Raw genomic sequence first — 17,080 nt, forward strand, 5'->3', positions numbered from 1 at the left:
CAGCCTTCCTGTAGCCCCCTTCAGATCCTGGAAGGCCACAATGAGGTCACCTGGGAGCCTTCTCTTCTCCAGACTGAACAGCCCCAACTCCTTCAGTCTGTCCTCAAAGGAGAGGTGCTCCAGCCCTCTGATCATCCTTGTGGCCCTTCTCTGGACACATTCCAGCACCTCCAGATCCCTCTTGTAATAGGGGCTCCAGAACTGGAGGCAGTACTCCAGGTGGGGTCTCACCAGAGCTGAGCAGAGGGGGAGGATCACCTCCCTTGCCCTGCTGGCCACACTTCTCCTGATGCAGCCCAGGATCTGATTGGCTTTGCGGGCTGCAAGTGCACACTGAGAGCTCCTGTTGAGCTTCTCCTCCCCCAGCACCCCCAAGTCTCTCTCCTCAGGTCTGCTTTCCAGCCAGTCACTGCCCAGCCTGTATCTGTGCCTGGGATTGCCTCGAGTGAAAGAAGTACCACAAGTGTCAATGGATAATAAGCAGGGAAACATTGCAAACCGTGTGCTTGATAAATTACCCAAGGGTTCCTTTGCATGAGATAAGGATTTGTGTGTGTGAGGGTGTGAGCTGATCTGTGTGCAAAGGTTTGCACTAAAGCTGCGTGCTTATTGTAGTGCCTTTCAGGTTTGTGGTATTTGATATTTGCAGTGTTGATATTTGCATGTTTCTTCAGCTGTGGTTTTCTTTGGAGCCCTAGATTCCACACAGGTAAGAAGCCCACTCATGAGAAAGACTTCGAAGGGTGAGAAAGGATCACTGCCTGCTCTGCAGGGAGAAGGCACAGCATGGCTGAAGGGCAGCACCCAGGTCACTCCTGAGGACTCACCTGGAAGTTCTCCACAATGCGCTGTGGTGTGACCGACTTGGGAATCGCAATCACATTTCTCTGGATCTGGAGCCCATAGCTTCAAGATATGAGCTATATTAGGCATTTGAGAAGAGTAAGACTCTAAATGAGCCAAGTGGGTAACTCCCAGTGGAATCAATTTTTACTACTAGGAAGGCTGCCTGGTTTGCTCCTGGCCTGCAATGATAGAAATCCAAACCTCTGATGCCTGTAGGGAAAAGCTCCGTATAGTTTTATGGGTTGGAATTGTCCCAGGAAGGGTTCATGCCCATCAAGTGCAGGTGACTGCAGCTGACTTCACCTTTGTTCACAAGAGGAGGAGTGTACTTTAGGCGTGGATGAACCTAAAGAGCAAGATGGGACAGAGCCAAATGCAGCCCCAGGCCTAATGAATCACACTGAAAGCACCACCTGCCTTGCTTTGCCCAAACATCGCTTGTCTGGAACTGGCACTGGGAGGTCAGCCCTGAAGGTGCCTGCTTGCACCTACACTGTCAAAACCTGAAGTTAGGCAAGACGAATTTCTCCCAGAAAAACTGCTGCATGTAACCCAGGAGTGAAAGACAAGTATGGGAATGGACTTAGAAAAACCCAGCCAAATACAACAAAGAGTCCAAAAGGGAAAGCGCTGCAAGCACCAGAGTAAATTCTCTGTGGTTTGCCTAGGACAAGTAATATTTCTCACTGAGAGTTGTGTTCCAATACCTGCTTCTTCTTTTTTTTTTGTCTTCATCTTGAGGAAATATTTGGATGAGCTCCATCTAAAAATGTGTCGAGAGAAGGGCAACGAGGCTGGTGAGAGGCCTTGAGCACAAGCCCTGTGAGGAGAGGCTGAGGGAACTGGGGTTGCTTAGCCTGGAGAAGAGGAGGCTCAGGGGAGACCTTCTTGCTGTCTACAACTCCCTGAAGGGAGGTTGTAGGCAGTTGGGGGTTGGTCTCTTCTCCCAGGCAACCAGCACCAGAACAAGAGGAGACAGTCTCAAGCTGTGCCAGGGGAAGTTTAGGCTTGAGGTGAGGAGAAAGTTCTTCTCAGAGAGAGTTGTTAGCTGTTGGAATGTGCTGCCCAGGGAGGTGGTGGAGTCACCATCATTGGAGGTGTTCAAAAAGGTATTAGATGTGGCACTTCACAGTATCACAGTATCACCAAGGTTGGAAGAGACCCCAAAGATCAGTGAGTCCAACCTGTCACCACCGACCTCATGACTAAACCATGGCACCAAGTGCCACATCCAATCCCCTCTTGAAGCCATGGTTTAGTAGTCATGAGGTGTTGGGTGACAGGTTGGACTTGATGATCTCAAAGGTCTTTTCCAACCTCATTGATTCTATGAAAAGCATACTAGAAATATTCTAGGGCCTCATGTATATGTATATAATATAAATAAATATATATATATATATATATATATATAATGAAATGGCTTGAGTTGGAAAGCATCTTAAAGATCATCCCCCTCCCCCCAGCATGGTCTCATCTGTACATTAGAATACATTTTGTAGTCTCAGTACACTGAGATGCGTATTTGTATGTGGTGTTGTGTCCCTGTTGGATTGCATAAGGACTAAAACCACCTAATGCTGTAACGGAGCTGAGGTCCGTGGGCCTCTCTCATAATGACAACACTCAAGTCAAAGTGCAAGTTTTGTTCACACATTGTTTACAAACAAAAGCTGCTTTTTTAAAACCATATAAAAATGCTAATAATTGTTTGCATTTGTCATGTGATAAGGGAGCAGGAGGCTCCCTTATGATGGTGCTAAGCTGAATTCACCAAGCAGACCAATGGAAGAAGAGCCTTTTTGGAGAGTGTTACATACATCACCAGTGGTGTCCCCCAGGGATCAGTGCTGGGCCCCATCCTCTTTAATATCTTCATTGATGATCTGGATGAGGGGATTGAGTCAGTCATCAGCATCTGCTGGGAGCAGATGTTGGTCAGTTAGAGGGTGGAAAGGCTCTGCAGAGGGACCTGGACAGATGGGCAGAGTCCAGTTGGATGGCATTCAACAAGTCCAAGTGCCAGGTGCTGCACTTTGGCCACAACAACCCCATGCAGAGCTACAGGCTGGGGTTAGAGTGGCTGGAGAGCTGCCAAACAGAGAGGGACCTGGGGGTGCAGATTGACAGCTGCCTAAACATGAGCCAGCAGTGTGCCCAGGTGGCCAAGAAGGCCAATGGCATCCTGGCCTGCATCAGGAATAGTGTGGCCAGCAGGAGCAGGGAAGTCATTGTGCCCCTGTGCTCAGCATTGGTTAGGCCACACCGTGAGTCCTGTGTCCAGTTCTGGGCCTCTCAGTTTAAGAAGGACATTGAGATACTTGAAGGTGTCCAGAGAAGGGCAATAAGGCTGGGGAGAGGCCTTGAGCAGAAGCCCTATGAGGAGAGGCTGAGGGAGCTGGGGTTGCTCAGCCTGGAGAGGAGGCAGCTCAGGGCAGACCTTATTGCTGTCTACAACTACCTGAAGGGTGGCTGTAGCCAGGAGGGAGTTGGTCTCTTCTCCCAGGCAACTAGCACCAGAACAAGAGAACACAGTCTCAAGCTGCACCAGGGGAGGTTTAGGCTGGAGGTGAGGAGAAAGTTATTCCCAGAGAGAGTTGTTTGCCATTGGAATGTGCTGCCCATGGAGGTGGTGGAGTCACCATCCCTAGATGTGTTCAAGGGGGGATTGGATGTGGCACTTGGTGCCATGGTCTAGTCATGAGGTCTGTGGTGACAGGTTGGACTCAAGGATCTTTGAGGTCTCTTCCAATCTTGGCGATTCTGTGATATGTAGAGGAATCTTGGTACACATGAGCTATGGCTGTGAAAGGGAATACACCTTGTGAATAGTTCAAAGCATTGTTGTCCTTTCACTTCAGTCATAGCCCTCATGTATCACAGTTGGTTGGCCATGGTTCGTTGTATCCACTTACTGTACACCCATTAAAGGCAAGATTTTGATGCTCCTCTGATGTTCAACATCTCTGACTTTGCCCTCTGTCAAACATCTTTCATACATGCACTTCCTTACAGAAGTGATGATCTACAACAGGAGTAGTTCACATTTGTAAGCATGTTCACTTGGTGGACACTAAATTTTAATACAAGTTAGTATGGCACAAGCAGTAAGTTAGTCACATCAGGTACTAACACTATTCACTATTAACCTTTACAAAAGCACTTTTTTTGTTAATCATGTTGTTGTTCAGGAAGTTTTCAGACAACTCAGTAACTCAGGATACAACCCATGCTTCTGTTAGACCCTACAGCTAGATCTTGTGTGGATGTTCTAGATCAGGATGCCATAGTTCTATTGTTGGTGCCCTGCATCTCCTAGCCCAAGGCACACTTATGGACTCCTGAGGAGCCATGCTGTTGGAATACCTTCTAGCTACCCTAGCACTACCCAGGCTTACCTGCATCCTGTACTGTGAGGGATGGGCTTTGTTAAAGGCAAGGTTAACTGTACAGACCAGTGGAAACCCGTTCCAGTCAGCACAGCTTGATGCTCGAGGCAGCAGCTCAGCATGAACTCTTTCACCTGTTCACTCTGCTTCTATGCAGTAGCAGATACTTGCTTAATGCATTCTCCCCTCTCCCTAGTCTCTATTACTCTGTGTTTTTTAATATCCAGGTGTCAGCACAAGCTACCAGCCAAATCACTCCACAGCTGATACCACTGTACAACTTTCCAGCACTTTTGGCTCGTGCTGCTTGTTGATCCACCGTCCAGACTAAGGCTTCACATAGCAGCATTGTTGCCAAAGTTTGTTATTCAACTTCTGATGGCAACAGGGCCTTGATACTCCTCTGACAGCATTTAAAATACTAGGTGGATGATGGTTTCCAGGGATGTTGACAACGCAGGTGGCTTAGTTTTCCAAACTTGGGGTAACCTAAGCAGTGATTAAAACTGAACATGAACATCTGTCCACTTTCAGCCTGCAAAAGCATGTGATTGAAATAGGGCCCAGCGGGAGCTGGCATGCATCTGTAGGTCTAAACATTCCTCCCATTTATTCTTCTCTTGCCAGAAAGCTTTGGGCTATGGTCTAGAAGTAAATTTTATTGATGCTAATGCAGTCATGCTTCAGGATGGATCTTCCTCCTGTGCTCACATACCCTTACCCTGCAGCCTTAAGCAGTGTTGATCCAAGACAGAAGATAAAAATCAGTTGCTAGTTCATTCTTTGTCTTCTCTGCTTTTCTATTTCAGCCACACAGAGACACTTAGCTAATGAGTAGAGAATTATTATTGCCTTTTTTCCTGTATTTTGTTCTTGAGAACTGTTCTACTATTTCCTTCCACCAAAGAAGAAAAACTCAGTCAGTGAAGACTAAGCCTTGGCTGGCAGGAGAGACACAGTGTGGAAACTATGTAGTGCACAACTCTACACGATTGCAGAAGCTCATTAGGCTCCAGAGATCTGCAGGGGGGGGGTCAGGATAAAAGTGTCTTCAGTATTCTGCATTGAAAGGGTACTCCTTCTGATTTTTGCACCTGGAAGAAATCAAAGAGATAAGACAATGCTCAAGGCTGAAATAAATGCCATAACAGAACTACACTGCATGTACAGAGGAGCCTTAAAGGCTCTGCATTGTTGAACTGCAGAATGCATTTGAAACATATTACTGTAGAAATGGAATATGCTACCAACAAGGTGCAAGAGACTAAATCTTGTCTCTCTAGGTGTGAATCAAAGGTAAAATCACCTTTGCTCCTCATTCAGACAATAGCTGCCAAGGGAGGGGATGGTGAGCAGACACCACTGGATAAGGACTCTCTGGCATGTGCATAGACAAGATCGTCTCTACCCATCAGCTACCCCAGAAAGGGAGGATGGAAAAAAGTCCAGGTGGCAAATCCATTGTCTAAAAATTCCTGTGACTAAAACACTGTATAAAAAACCTGAGCAATGCCTGCCCAAGAGAAGAAAAACAGAACATACAAGGAGAGAAAAGGACGGAGACATCACCATGTAGCCTGGATGCAGCAGACCAGGAGGAACCCTCTCTCCATGTCCTAAATTCCACTTGCTGCAACTCATGGAGCTGAAGAGGCTGCTCAGAGAAGGACTTGGACTTTGGGATCTCTCCTTCCCCTCCTCTAGCAGAGGACAGCACAGCCAACAAGGATGACATCTCCTCCACGCCAAAGTGGCAGCAGCCTTCCTCCACAGACCCAAACTGTCTTGGGGGGTGTGGTAATACAATTCCCTCCCTCTGCTCCCTCCCTCCTTCTGTTCCATCCACTTTATTCTGTTAATAAATAGCCTCACTGTTGATATTTTGGCCTTGTTTGTGCCTCTAATTTCATAACACAGGAACATTCAAAACAACTGAGGCTTGGTCCCTCTCTGGACCAAGACACAAGGTCAAGTCCTTTCCTACTACTCAGGCACTGAACACTGAAGGGAACAAGTTCCTTCCTAGACAAAATTCATACTGCTTCCAGAGGTAACAGCAGTTTGTGGCCTTTCAGCCAAGACTTGTTTTACTATAGGCTTCCAAGGTGCACATCTGCAAGCAGTCATTCTTCATGCTGTACTTCAGATGGTCATTCCCTGCCCCAACCACCTGCATGACAGCTCTGACTTCAGTGTGTAAGAACTCAGGAAAAAAAAAAATCAGCCTAAAAGAGCCTAAAGGGCCCCATGCTCTTTAACATCTTCATTGATGATCTGGAGGAGGGCATTGAGTCCATCATCAGTAAATATGCTGACAACACCAAGCTGGGGGCAGGAGTTGATCTGCTGGAGGGTAGAGAAGCTCTGCAGAGGGACCTTGACAGGCTGGACAGATGGGCAGAGGCCAAGGGCAGGAGATTGAACACATCCAAGTGCCAGGTTCTGCACATTGGCCACAGCAACCCCAGGCAGTGCTACAGGCTGGGGTCAGAGTGGCTGGAGAGCAGCCAGGCAGAAAGGGACCTGGGGGTACTGGTTGATGGTAGGCTGAACATGAGCCTGCAGTGTGCCCAGGCAGCCAGGAGGGCCAATAGCATCCTGGCCTGCATCAGGAACAGTGTGGCCAGCAGAAGCAGGGAGGTCATTGTGCCCCTGTACACTGCACTGGTTAGGCTACACCTTGAGTCCTGTGCCCAGTTCTGGGCCCCTCAGTTTAGGAAGGAGGTTGACTTGCTGGAAGGGCAACAAAGCTGGGGAGGGGTCTGGAGCACAGCCCTGTGAGGAGAGGCTGAGGGAGCTGGGGTTGCTTAGCCTGGAGAAGAGGAGGCTCAGGGGAGACCTTGTTGCTCTCTACAACTCCCTGAAGGGTGGTTGTAGCCAGGTGGGGGTTGGTCTCTTTTCCCAGGCAAGCAGCACCAGAACAAGAGGACACAGTCTCAAGCTGTGCCAGGGGAGGTTTAGGCTGGAGGTTAGGAAGAAGTTCTTCCCCAAAAGGGCTGCCTGGGGAGGTGGTGGAGTCACCATCCCTGGAGGTGTTCAGGAGGAGACTTGATACGGTGCTTGGTTGCATGGTTTAGTTGATTAGGTGGTGTTGGATGATAGGTTGGACTTGATCTCAAAGGTCTCTTCCACCCTGGTTTATTCTATTCTATTGCTCATTTCTACAATATAGGCAGAGCCAAAGTTATCACATACAACTCTCCTTTCGGAATTCCCAGCACACAGTTTCTTGGTGAGAGGATTCAGTATCAGTGTATGATACAACCTATACTCAATCCTTCAGTCAGCAAAGTGGCAATAACTCTACTAAGATGTAATGTAGCAGATGCTTCATCCCTCAAATGAGTTCAGATCTCAAAATCTCCCCTATCTACACCAAGCAGTGTAAGCTGCATGACCAGAATAAAGAGTATTGAAAATGTAGGAGTCTGGAGGAAAGAAGCTGTCACTCACGTGATCATTTCACAGATCCTCCAGTTCCTGTTCAAGCTGAGGAGGGCTGCCATTTCCTCCTTAGTCAATTCAAAGTCAAACACCTGAGGAGAGAAACAGCTGGAAAACACCGCTTTGCACAAATTAATCAGAAGGAAAGTTCATATGATTGAAGAACAAGTTCACATTAGAAAGGGTGCTGGCTACAAGTGATCAGGAAAGGAAAAGTAGCATCTTGAGGTTTCTGAGCCTCTGCTGGCAGAGGGAAGAAAACCAGAAAGGCAGTTACATGTGCCAGCTGTTCCAAGATGTTTGGTGAGCACCTTAGTGTTGCAGAATGCCTCTGTTTTTGGAAGATTCATATGTTCTTTGGAACTGGAATAAATGTAAGTCTTTCAGTAAACCCACTTATGTTACTTCTGAAATCTTGATGTCAAATAGCAGGAAAAAAAAGCCCTGACTTGAGGAGCAGTGTGACACCAGCACTTTTCCATTAGCATTGCTAATGTTATTTTGAGGAACATTACTGTGTTTAGGCTCTAAGCCAGCCCAGCCTGCCACTTCATCCACAAAACAGAGGAGACACTATGTAAGGGAACTGAGCTTATCAGCACACTGTTCCGAGAGCGCTGCCTACTGTTTCTTCAGCTGTGGTTTTCTTTGGAGCCCTAGATTCCAGACAGGTAAAAAGCCCACTCATGAGAAAGACTTAGAAGGGTGAGAAAGGATCCCTGCCTGCTCTGCAGGGAGAAGGCACAGCATGCCTGAAGGGCAGCACCCAGGTCACTCCTGAGGACTCACCTGGAAGTTCTCCACAATGCGCTGTGGTGTGACCGACTTGGGAATCGCAATCACATTTCTCTGGATCTGGAAGCGAAGCACAACCTGCAGGAACAGACAACTGAGTCATTTCTCCTGCTCTGGAGGAAGCAGAGCCTGTTCCAGCAGCTGCTTTCCCTGAGCCATGCCCACTTCTGCAGAGCTACACCTCAAATTGTTCCTGTCCCTGTGGCCTAGGTATTGCTTCCTGTATAGGGAGAGGAGCAGCAGTGAAGGCCCACATGGGAGGCCTCCTTTCCCAGTCAGTTTTGAGAGAGTAAATTCCTTTTCTTCATACCTTGGCTTTAAGCAGCCTAGATCAATGCAAGGCTTAATTCTCTGCAAGAGTATTTGAGAGGGGAAGTTACATCTGATGATGAGTTGAGAATCATCTTCTGGCTGAGGGCCAAAGACAGTGGTAGCATATATTGTGGACCACAAAGTGGGTAATCTACATTGCTTGTTAACACCACAAGAGAGCATCACAGCTCACAGGGAGCACAGAGAGTCTGTTCCCTCTCTTTTCTTAATGGTTGTGTTACAGGATGCAATACCCACTGTACTGCACTGACCCACCTGTGCTGGAGTTTTGTTGTGCTTGGCTGCAATCTCTTTGACTTTGGGATCATCCAGAAGGGAAGGTGCCTCTGGCTTATCCCTACAAAAAGGGGGAAAAATTGAGGAAAAAAACAGCAAAGAATTATTCCAGAAAGATTCTACCTAGCATGAGTAATTTAAAACCAAAAAGACACCTGCACCATTACTCATTCAATTAGTTCCAATGTTTTAAAGTGAAACCACAGTAACCCACTTGGAAATTACCTGTCAGGGCGTCCAAGGGGACAGTATGCTGTCACAGTGATTCCTTTAGACTGGCAATAGTTGATAAGCTTCTCTTGGGAAAGGTATGGATGAGACTCAATCTGCCAACACAGGAGCAGAGACTGACAGCTGTAAAACTACTGCAGTGTTCATAGGCTCACAGGATGTTAGGGGTTGGAAGCGACCTCCAGCGATTGAGTCCAACCCCCTGCCAGAGCAGGGCCACAGAATCTAGCACAGGAACACATCCAGACAGGGCTGGAAACTCTCCAGAGAAGGAGACTTCATAACCTACCTAGGCAGCCTGTTCCAGTGCTCTGGGACCCTCACAGTGAAGAAGTTCCTCCTCATGTTGAGGTGGAACCTCCTGTGCTGTAGTCTATACCCACTGCCCCTTGTCCTATCACAGGGTGCAAGTGAGCAGAGCCTGTCCCCTCCCTCTTGGCCCCCACCCCTCAGATATTGATAAACATTTATTAAATCCCCTCTCAGCCTTCTCCTCTGCAGACTAAACAGCCCCAGGGCTCTCAGCCTCTCCTCACCAGGCAGTGCTGCAGTCCCTACAGCATCCTTGTAGCCCTCCCTTGGACTCTCTCCAGCAGATCCTTGTCCCTCCTGAACTGGGTAGCCCCAAGCTGGATGCAATACTGCAGGTGAGGCCTCACCAGGGCAGAGTAGAGGGGGATGAGAACCTCCCTTGATGTGCTGAACACACCACTTAATGCCCCCCAGGATCCCATTTGCCTTCTTGGCCACCAGGGCACATTGCTGTCCCCTGGAGAACTTGTATCAACGAGGACACCCTGGTCCTTCTCCACAGGGCTGCTCTCCAGCCGATCACCTCTTAACCTGTACTGGTGCAGTGTATTATTCCTTCCCAGATGCAGGGCCATGTACTTATCCTTGTTGAACCCCATTAGGTACCTCTTTGCCCAGCTCTCCAGGTCTCAAGTATTCCCCATGCTCAAGATTTTTTTCCCCTGAATCCCAATTTCCTAAATAGAGGCTGCCTTCATCCTACCCTGCATGTGGTCTGTGTGACAACAGAAAGCAAATTCTGCAGGGCACTAGCAAAAGCTTATGTGATTTTTGGACTTTGTTCCAAAAGGCTTTATAACAGCCATTGATCAGTCAGAATGATAGCTTGTGTCTGGATTTTTTTATGCCTCCAGAGAGAAGGCTTCATAGGAAAACACTCCATAATTGGTAAAAAGAGGTTCAACAAGGCAAGACAGAGGAAGCATTCAGGTCCTTTTTGTACTGAGAAACACCCACAGAAAGGGATTTAGAGTACATGCTGTCTCTTTTTTGTTCTCCCTTTTTCTACCCATTCAGTTGTAATCAGATCTTTAGAATCCCTGCAAACTATTCACTTGCAGTCACCTAGCAGCTTACCTGGTTATTCACAGGCTTGTGCTTCAGCCCTGGCTTGTTCAAGATCCTTTCAGTCTGCTCACGGTTAAAGTTCGAGATCCCAATGGCTTTCACCAGGCCAGCATCCACCAGCTCTTCCATGGCCTAGCACAAGAGGAGAAGTCAACACCCAGTGTACAAGACAAAAAACTTGGTATGTTCTTCCTCACATGGCTTGTTTCCTTTCATAGGAAGCACAAAACTGCTTGGGCCTTTTAATTCTCAAGGGCAGAAGCGGTTACTGGTAGTATCTGTGCCATGTCCTCTATCACATCAGAGCCCAGAAATCATCGCAAAGCCTCAAAAAGGAAAAGACAACTCTAACTAGCCAGGGGACTATAGGCCTGTCAGCCTGACCTCAGTGCCAGGCAAGATCATGGAACAGGTCATCCTGAGTGCAATCACACAGCACTTACAGGATGGCCAAGGGATCAGGCCCAGCCAGCATGGATTTAGGAAAGACAGGCCCTGCCTGACCAACCTGATCTCCTTCTATGCCCAGGTGACTGCCTGGTGGATGTGGGGCAGGCTGTGGATGTGGTCTACCTGGACCTCAGCAAGGCTTTTGACACCATCCCCCACAGCAAACTCCTGGCCAAGCTGTCAGCCCCTGGCTTGGACAGGAACACACTGCATTGGATTAGGAACTGGCTGGAGGCTGAGCCCAGAGAGTGGTGGTGAATGGTGCCACATCCAGCTGGCGGCCAGTCAGTAGTGGCGTGCCCCAGGGATCAGTGCTGGGCCCTGTGCTCTTTAACATTTTTATTGATGATCTGGATGAAGGCATTGAGTCCATCATCAGTAAATTTGCTGATGACACCAAGCTGGGGGGAGGAGTTGATCTGCTGGAGGATAGAGAGGCTCTGCAGAGGGACCTCGACAGGCTGAGTCCAAGGTGACTCCAAGATGGGCAGAGTCCAAGGGCAGGAGATTGAACACATCCAAGTGCCAGGTTCTGCACATTGGCCACAACAACCCCATGCAGAGCTACAGGCTGGGGTCAGAGTGGCTGAGAGCAGCCAGGCAGAGAGGGACCTGGGGGTGCTGGTCAATGGTAGGCTGAACATGAGCCTGCAGTGTGCCCAGGCAGCCAAGAGGGCCAATGGCATCCTGGCCTGCATCAGGAACAGTGTGGCCAGCAGGAGCAGGGAGGTCATTCTGTACACTGCACTGGTTAGGCCACACCCTGAGTCCTGTGTCCAGTTGTGGGCCCCTCAGTTTAGGACAGAGGTTGACTTGCTGCAAGGTGTCCAGAGAAGGGCAACAAAGTTGGTGAGGGGCTTGGAACACAGCCCTGTGAGGAGAGGCTGAGGGAGCTGGGGCAGCTTAGCCTGGAGAAGAGGAGACTCAGGGGTGACCTTATTGCTGTCTACAGCTACCTGAAGGGAGGTTATAGACAAGTGGGGGTTGGTCTCTTCTCCCAGGCAGCCAGCACCAGAACAAGAGGACACAGTCTCAGGCTGCACCAGGGGAGGTTCAGGCTGGAGGTTAGGAAGAAGTTCTATACAGAGAGAGTGATTGCCCATTGGAATGGGCTGCCTGGGGAGGTGGTGGAGTCACCATCACTAGAGGTGTTGAGGAGGAGACTTGACAGGGTGCTTGGTTGCATTGTTTAGTTGATTAGATGGTGTTGGATGATAGGTTGGACACCATGATCTTGAAGGTCTCTTCCAACCTGGTTTATTCTATTCTAACTCTACTACTGTCACTCTCTGGAAGATTATGCCCTAGGAGGATGGCAAGAGCACAACTTAAGTGGTTATTTCTACAAAATCTGTTGGAGCAATTCAAAGAACTGCGCTGAAATAAAAAAATCATAGTCATGGTCATATAAATAACTTTTACTAACAGTCTGGCCTGCAGCTCCACTGAAAGCCCTGAAGAAAGGGACTTGTGGGTGCTGGTGGATGAGAGGCTCAACATGAGCCACCAGTGTGCACTTGCAGCCCAGAAAGCAAACCACATCCTGGGCTGCATCAAGAGAAGCATAGTCAGCAAGTCAAGGGAAGTGATTCTCCCCCTCTACTCCACTCTGGTGAGACCCCACCTGGAGCACTGTGTCCAGTTCTGGAGCCTCTATTACAGGAAGGACCTGGAGGTGCTGGAATGTGTCCAGAAAAGGGCCACGAGGACGAGCAGAGGGCTGGAGCACCGCTCCTATGAGGACAGACTGAGGGAGTTTGGGCTATTCAGTCTGGAGAAGAGAAGGCTCCAAGCAATAGAATAGAATCAACCTGGTTGGACCTTTGAGATCATTGAGTCCAACCTATCATCCAACACCATCTAATGAACCAAACCATGGCACCAAGCACCCCATCCAGTCTCTTCCCAAACACCTTGAGTCATGGAGACCTTCTTGTGGCCTTCCAGTATCTGAAGGGGGCTACAGAAAATCTGGGGAAGGACTTTTTAGGGTGTCAGGGAGTGACAGGACTAGGGGGGTTGGAAAAAAAGTAGAAATGGGTAGATCCAGATTGGATGTTAGGAAGAAGTTCTTCCCTATGAAGGTGAGGAGACACTGGCACAAGTTGCCCAGGGAGGTGGTGGAAGCGTTTCAGGTCAGGCTGGCTGTGAGCAACCTGCTGTAGTGTGAGGTGTCCCTGCCCATGGCAGGGAGGTTGGAATTGGCTGATCCTTGAGGTCCCTTCCAGCCCTGACAATTCTCTGATTCTATGAAAGCTACCATGTAGCTCGGTGACTTGAGATGCTAATGCACAGGGACTAGGGATAATGCACTTCTGAAGAAGCTATCCCATACTTGGGTTAATTCTTTCCAACTCATTCTGCATGCACACATGAGCCATCATGCTGTGACTGCAGGAGCTAATGCCACTGCTGAGGACAGAAGATTTGACTCTTCCTCTGTGGCTGATCTTACCTCCCATGTCTGTAGCAGATCTGTGTTGCTGGGTACAGACATGCCCTTGTCATCCACAGGAAACAGCTCCTCTCCTGCCTGCCAGTGACAAAGAAAATGCTTGAAAATCTGGTGAGAAGATCACTTAATGCCATGAGAGCTCACAACCATGACAGCTTAAACTTCCAGTGCAGGCAAGAACACCAATTCTTGTCTACATTGTCACTCCTTGCAGAGGAGCAGGAGGAATTTAAGACACTTGTCAGTGACCATTTCTTGGAAGGACAAGGTTTTCTGCTGGATCCCTCAAAGTGTTGACTCACCCAGATACCTACAGAAAAACTGCTCTGAACTAGGCTCCAGTCTCATATATGTTCACTTGATGTATTGTTCTTTATCTGGAAGGGCATCAGGGAACCTAGCTGGGCACTGGGAGCTTTGGTCTACGAAACACCAGGTCTGTTGTGTACAGTGACACTTCTTCCATGACAAAACTCAGTGGAAAGCTGCTAATGCTCGAACAACCTTTGTGTAAGAGTTATGAAAAGACATCAAAAATGGAACTGTTTGGAACAGCTGTTTGCTGCTGTCACCATGAGACAGTTTTGTTCTCATAAGGCTAAAACAGAGTATGAAATAACAGTGCCAGGTAGGATGGGGACTGATTAGACTATGGCAGAATGGAAAGGCTAAGACTAGAAACAGTCCAAGGGACACATCCACTCCTCCACTAATCTGTGGGGAAGTTTAGGCATCCAAGGAGCTTCATCTTTTGAATTCCTGCCTCAAGGGAACACCACTAAGGCATCCACAGGCAAGGTCAGCTCAATCTGCACTGTATTAAGGACTTGCCAATTGAAGAATTAAGTGGAAAGGAGCATTTTCTTTTGCTCTGTCATTCCGTAACACACAGGGGAAGATCCCTCATGGGCCAAGCGCAGCCTTCCCTCCCGCACGGGGCAATTCTGAGACAAGCATACACTGATTCACAACCAAAATGGAGAGCAGCCCATCTCATGCTTGCAGTCACAACTCCTGCCTCTAGTTTGATTCCCAGGATCAAAGGAGTATGCAAGCAACAGCCTCATGAACCCAGCTTAGAGTCAAGCTCAGCACCACAGCAGTGCAGGTACACCCAACAGACGACTGTCTCTCTCAGCCAGAGCAACTCGTGAGTTATAAAGCCACACAGCCTTCCAAAAGCTCTTAATTCACAAGAAACAAAAGCAAAGTCATTGCCACTACTATACCTTGAACCCAAAAGGCCAGTGCACAAGGTAGAGATCCAGGTAATTCAGTTTCAGGTCAGCAAGAGTCTTCTGGCAGGCTCCCTTCACCAGAGATTTGTCATGAAATGTACACCACAGCTGCAGGAGAAAAACCAAACAGGCACACTGACCTCCTGGGTTAAAGCTCTCTGCAGAGTAAAGCAGTGCTGCATCTTATTGGGAAAGTGACATGGAATGAGGCCATCCTGGTGCTCTTCAGATGGGGCTTGTTCTGTGATGGCACTGACCCATGACACTGAAGGCAGTATGTGCAATGGCAGCAGGGATATTAGAGCAGGATTGTAACATAAAATTTGGTGGTTCCAATAGTTAAGACATTTGTGCTGCCTCCTTTTACACAGCAGCTGCTTTTGCAATGCAAAGACTTTTAAATGAAGACCTGTATCTGTCACTCTAGACTGCACAAAGCTCCTGCATTGAATGTAGCTGGCACAGCTCAGAAAATATAAGACAAGACACAAAAGGATGGTTGGCACCATTCTATACCAAGAAGCAACTTCAGAATCCAGATAAACAGCCTGCTTTCCTTAGTAAGCAAGAGAAAGAGGAACTACCAAGTACATCTTCCCTGGGACATGTGCTGGGCAGATAACATTGTGCAAAGTGGCCAAAACCTCATCTTTCCCTTTGTCAGGACGGCAAGCCAGGCTGGTAGAACAAGCACCAGGCTCTGCCAAGCTTGTCTCCTCTGTTGTTCTTTAGCTGTCAGTGAGGTGCTATATCCAAACTGTTTCTGCCTCTGTATCAGCCCTTTACATAGAGTGGCCTTCAACCTCTGCATCAAAGGTTTCTACCTTGCACAGCGTTACCTGGCCCACTCTACCTTTTCCTGCTTGCCTTCTGCACCACTTGGTCTGCAGGGGCAGTCTCCTCCTCATCCATGCCCCATGGGTTTCCATAGCTGAGTGCCACACCACAGCAAGGCTATAGTGGTGAAGCCTCCTTCTTTTGGCAGCGGGGGGAAAAATCAATCTTGACTTCCTTCACTGTTACTGGATTGACTGGGGAAGAAAGCTGCCACCAGTTAAGATAAGGGTAATTTTAATTCCTGGTCAAAGCTCAAGGGATTCTTCCTGTCCAGTGGCTACAACAACAAAGATTTCTATCAGTTGACAGAGAAGAATCAAACTTTATCACTGTGCTGATGTAGTAAAAAAAAGATAGTAGCATGAGGAGTTTTACATTAACAAGCTTCTCTAATACTACAGCATAAAACTACTTTGGTTGCCTTTCCTATCCCTGATCAAAGGCTCACTGATTTTTACCTTACTGACAACAAAGAGGTCCTCTCGTTTCACAGCACCTTCCTTGATTTTCTGCTGGATCCCTTCCCCAACTTCCTTCTCATTCTGGTACACATAGGCACAGTCAAAGTGGCGGTACCCAGCGTCGATGGCAGCCGCCACTGCAGCTGCCACCTTACCTGGAGGGGACTGAAGCAAAAAAGAGCATGAAGTGTCTTGATTTGGGATTCTTACGGTGCTCCTCATGTAGCTAGAGGGTAGCTAAACACAAAAGTGGGCTTTAACAGGAGCTTTGGAAGTCTTTCTTGGGTCTGTACACAGCCAGTGCTGCCTGAGCTTAACGCTAGCTTCCAGCCGTTCCCCTTTCAGCTCCCTTTCAGACATGCCCGTTTTCCGAGCTCCCCTCCCTTCCCCGCACCGCTTCTCAGAGAAGCCCTCGGCAGATTCAGGAGGGGCTCAACCCAGCCGAAAGGCCTCGGCCACCTACGCCCCTGGGGCAGAGCCCTACAGCGGCGCAGGAGCTCGAACTGCTGCTAGGGGCCAGTGGGCAGGGAGGGATCCTTGGTGTCAGTCGCCGCACCGGTACCGCCGTACTGAGCCGGGGACCTCGGCGGCAGCCCGGCTGACACGTCGCTGGCGCCCGTAGCGCTGCTCCCACTCCGACAGCGAGACGCTGCAGCGTGTCAGGAGACCGAGGTCTCGCCGCGGCCACGGTTACCTTCCACGTGCCCAGCCCCAGCAGGGGCACCTTGCCCGCAGCGCCCAGCCGCGCGTAAGCCGCCATGCCCTCGCCTCGGAGCGCGCCGCCGCCCGCCCAACGCTTTAACAGCGGCCGGGCCCGCCCCGGGCTGCCAGTGCAGCTCCTTCCGGGGGTGGTGCCTCACAACCCCTGCCGGCCGTTGGTAGCTCTCGGCCCTCCCCTCCCCAGCAGCCAATCGCCGCTCAAGTCCTGCCCTGGTGTCAGCGCGA

General features: G+C 49.0%; 1 protein-coding gene across 1 annotated transcript; it reads right to left on the reverse strand.

The window, feature by feature from the left end:
* Positions 1-3,892: 3,892 nt before the first annotated feature.
* LOC137442824 (aldo-keto reductase family 1 member B1-like) lies at positions 3,893-16,962 on the reverse strand. Its single transcript, XM_068141854.1, has 10 exons — positions 16,830-16,962; positions 16,133-16,300; positions 14,829-14,945; positions 13,600-13,677; positions 10,704-10,826; positions 9,309-9,409; positions 9,063-9,144; positions 8,469-8,552; positions 7,689-7,771; positions 3,893-5,329 (listed from the first exon to the last, which is right to left on the reverse strand). The coding sequence occupies exons 1-10, from the start codon at positions 16,893-16,895 to the stop codon at positions 5,287-5,289; spliced, it is 945 nt and encodes a 314-aa protein (XP_067997955.1). The 5' UTR covers positions 16,896-16,962; the 3' UTR covers positions 3,893-5,286.
* Positions 16,963-17,080: the final 118 nt, after the last annotated feature.

This window comes from Melanerpes formicivorus, unplaced genomic scaffold (genome assembly GCF_026170545.1).
Source record: "Melanerpes formicivorus ecotype bairdi unplaced genomic scaffold, bMelFor1.0.p_v2 SCAF_8, whole genome shotgun sequence".
In the NCBI taxonomy this organism is placed as follows: Eukaryota; Metazoa; Chordata; class Aves; order Piciformes; family Picidae; genus Melanerpes; species Melanerpes formicivorus.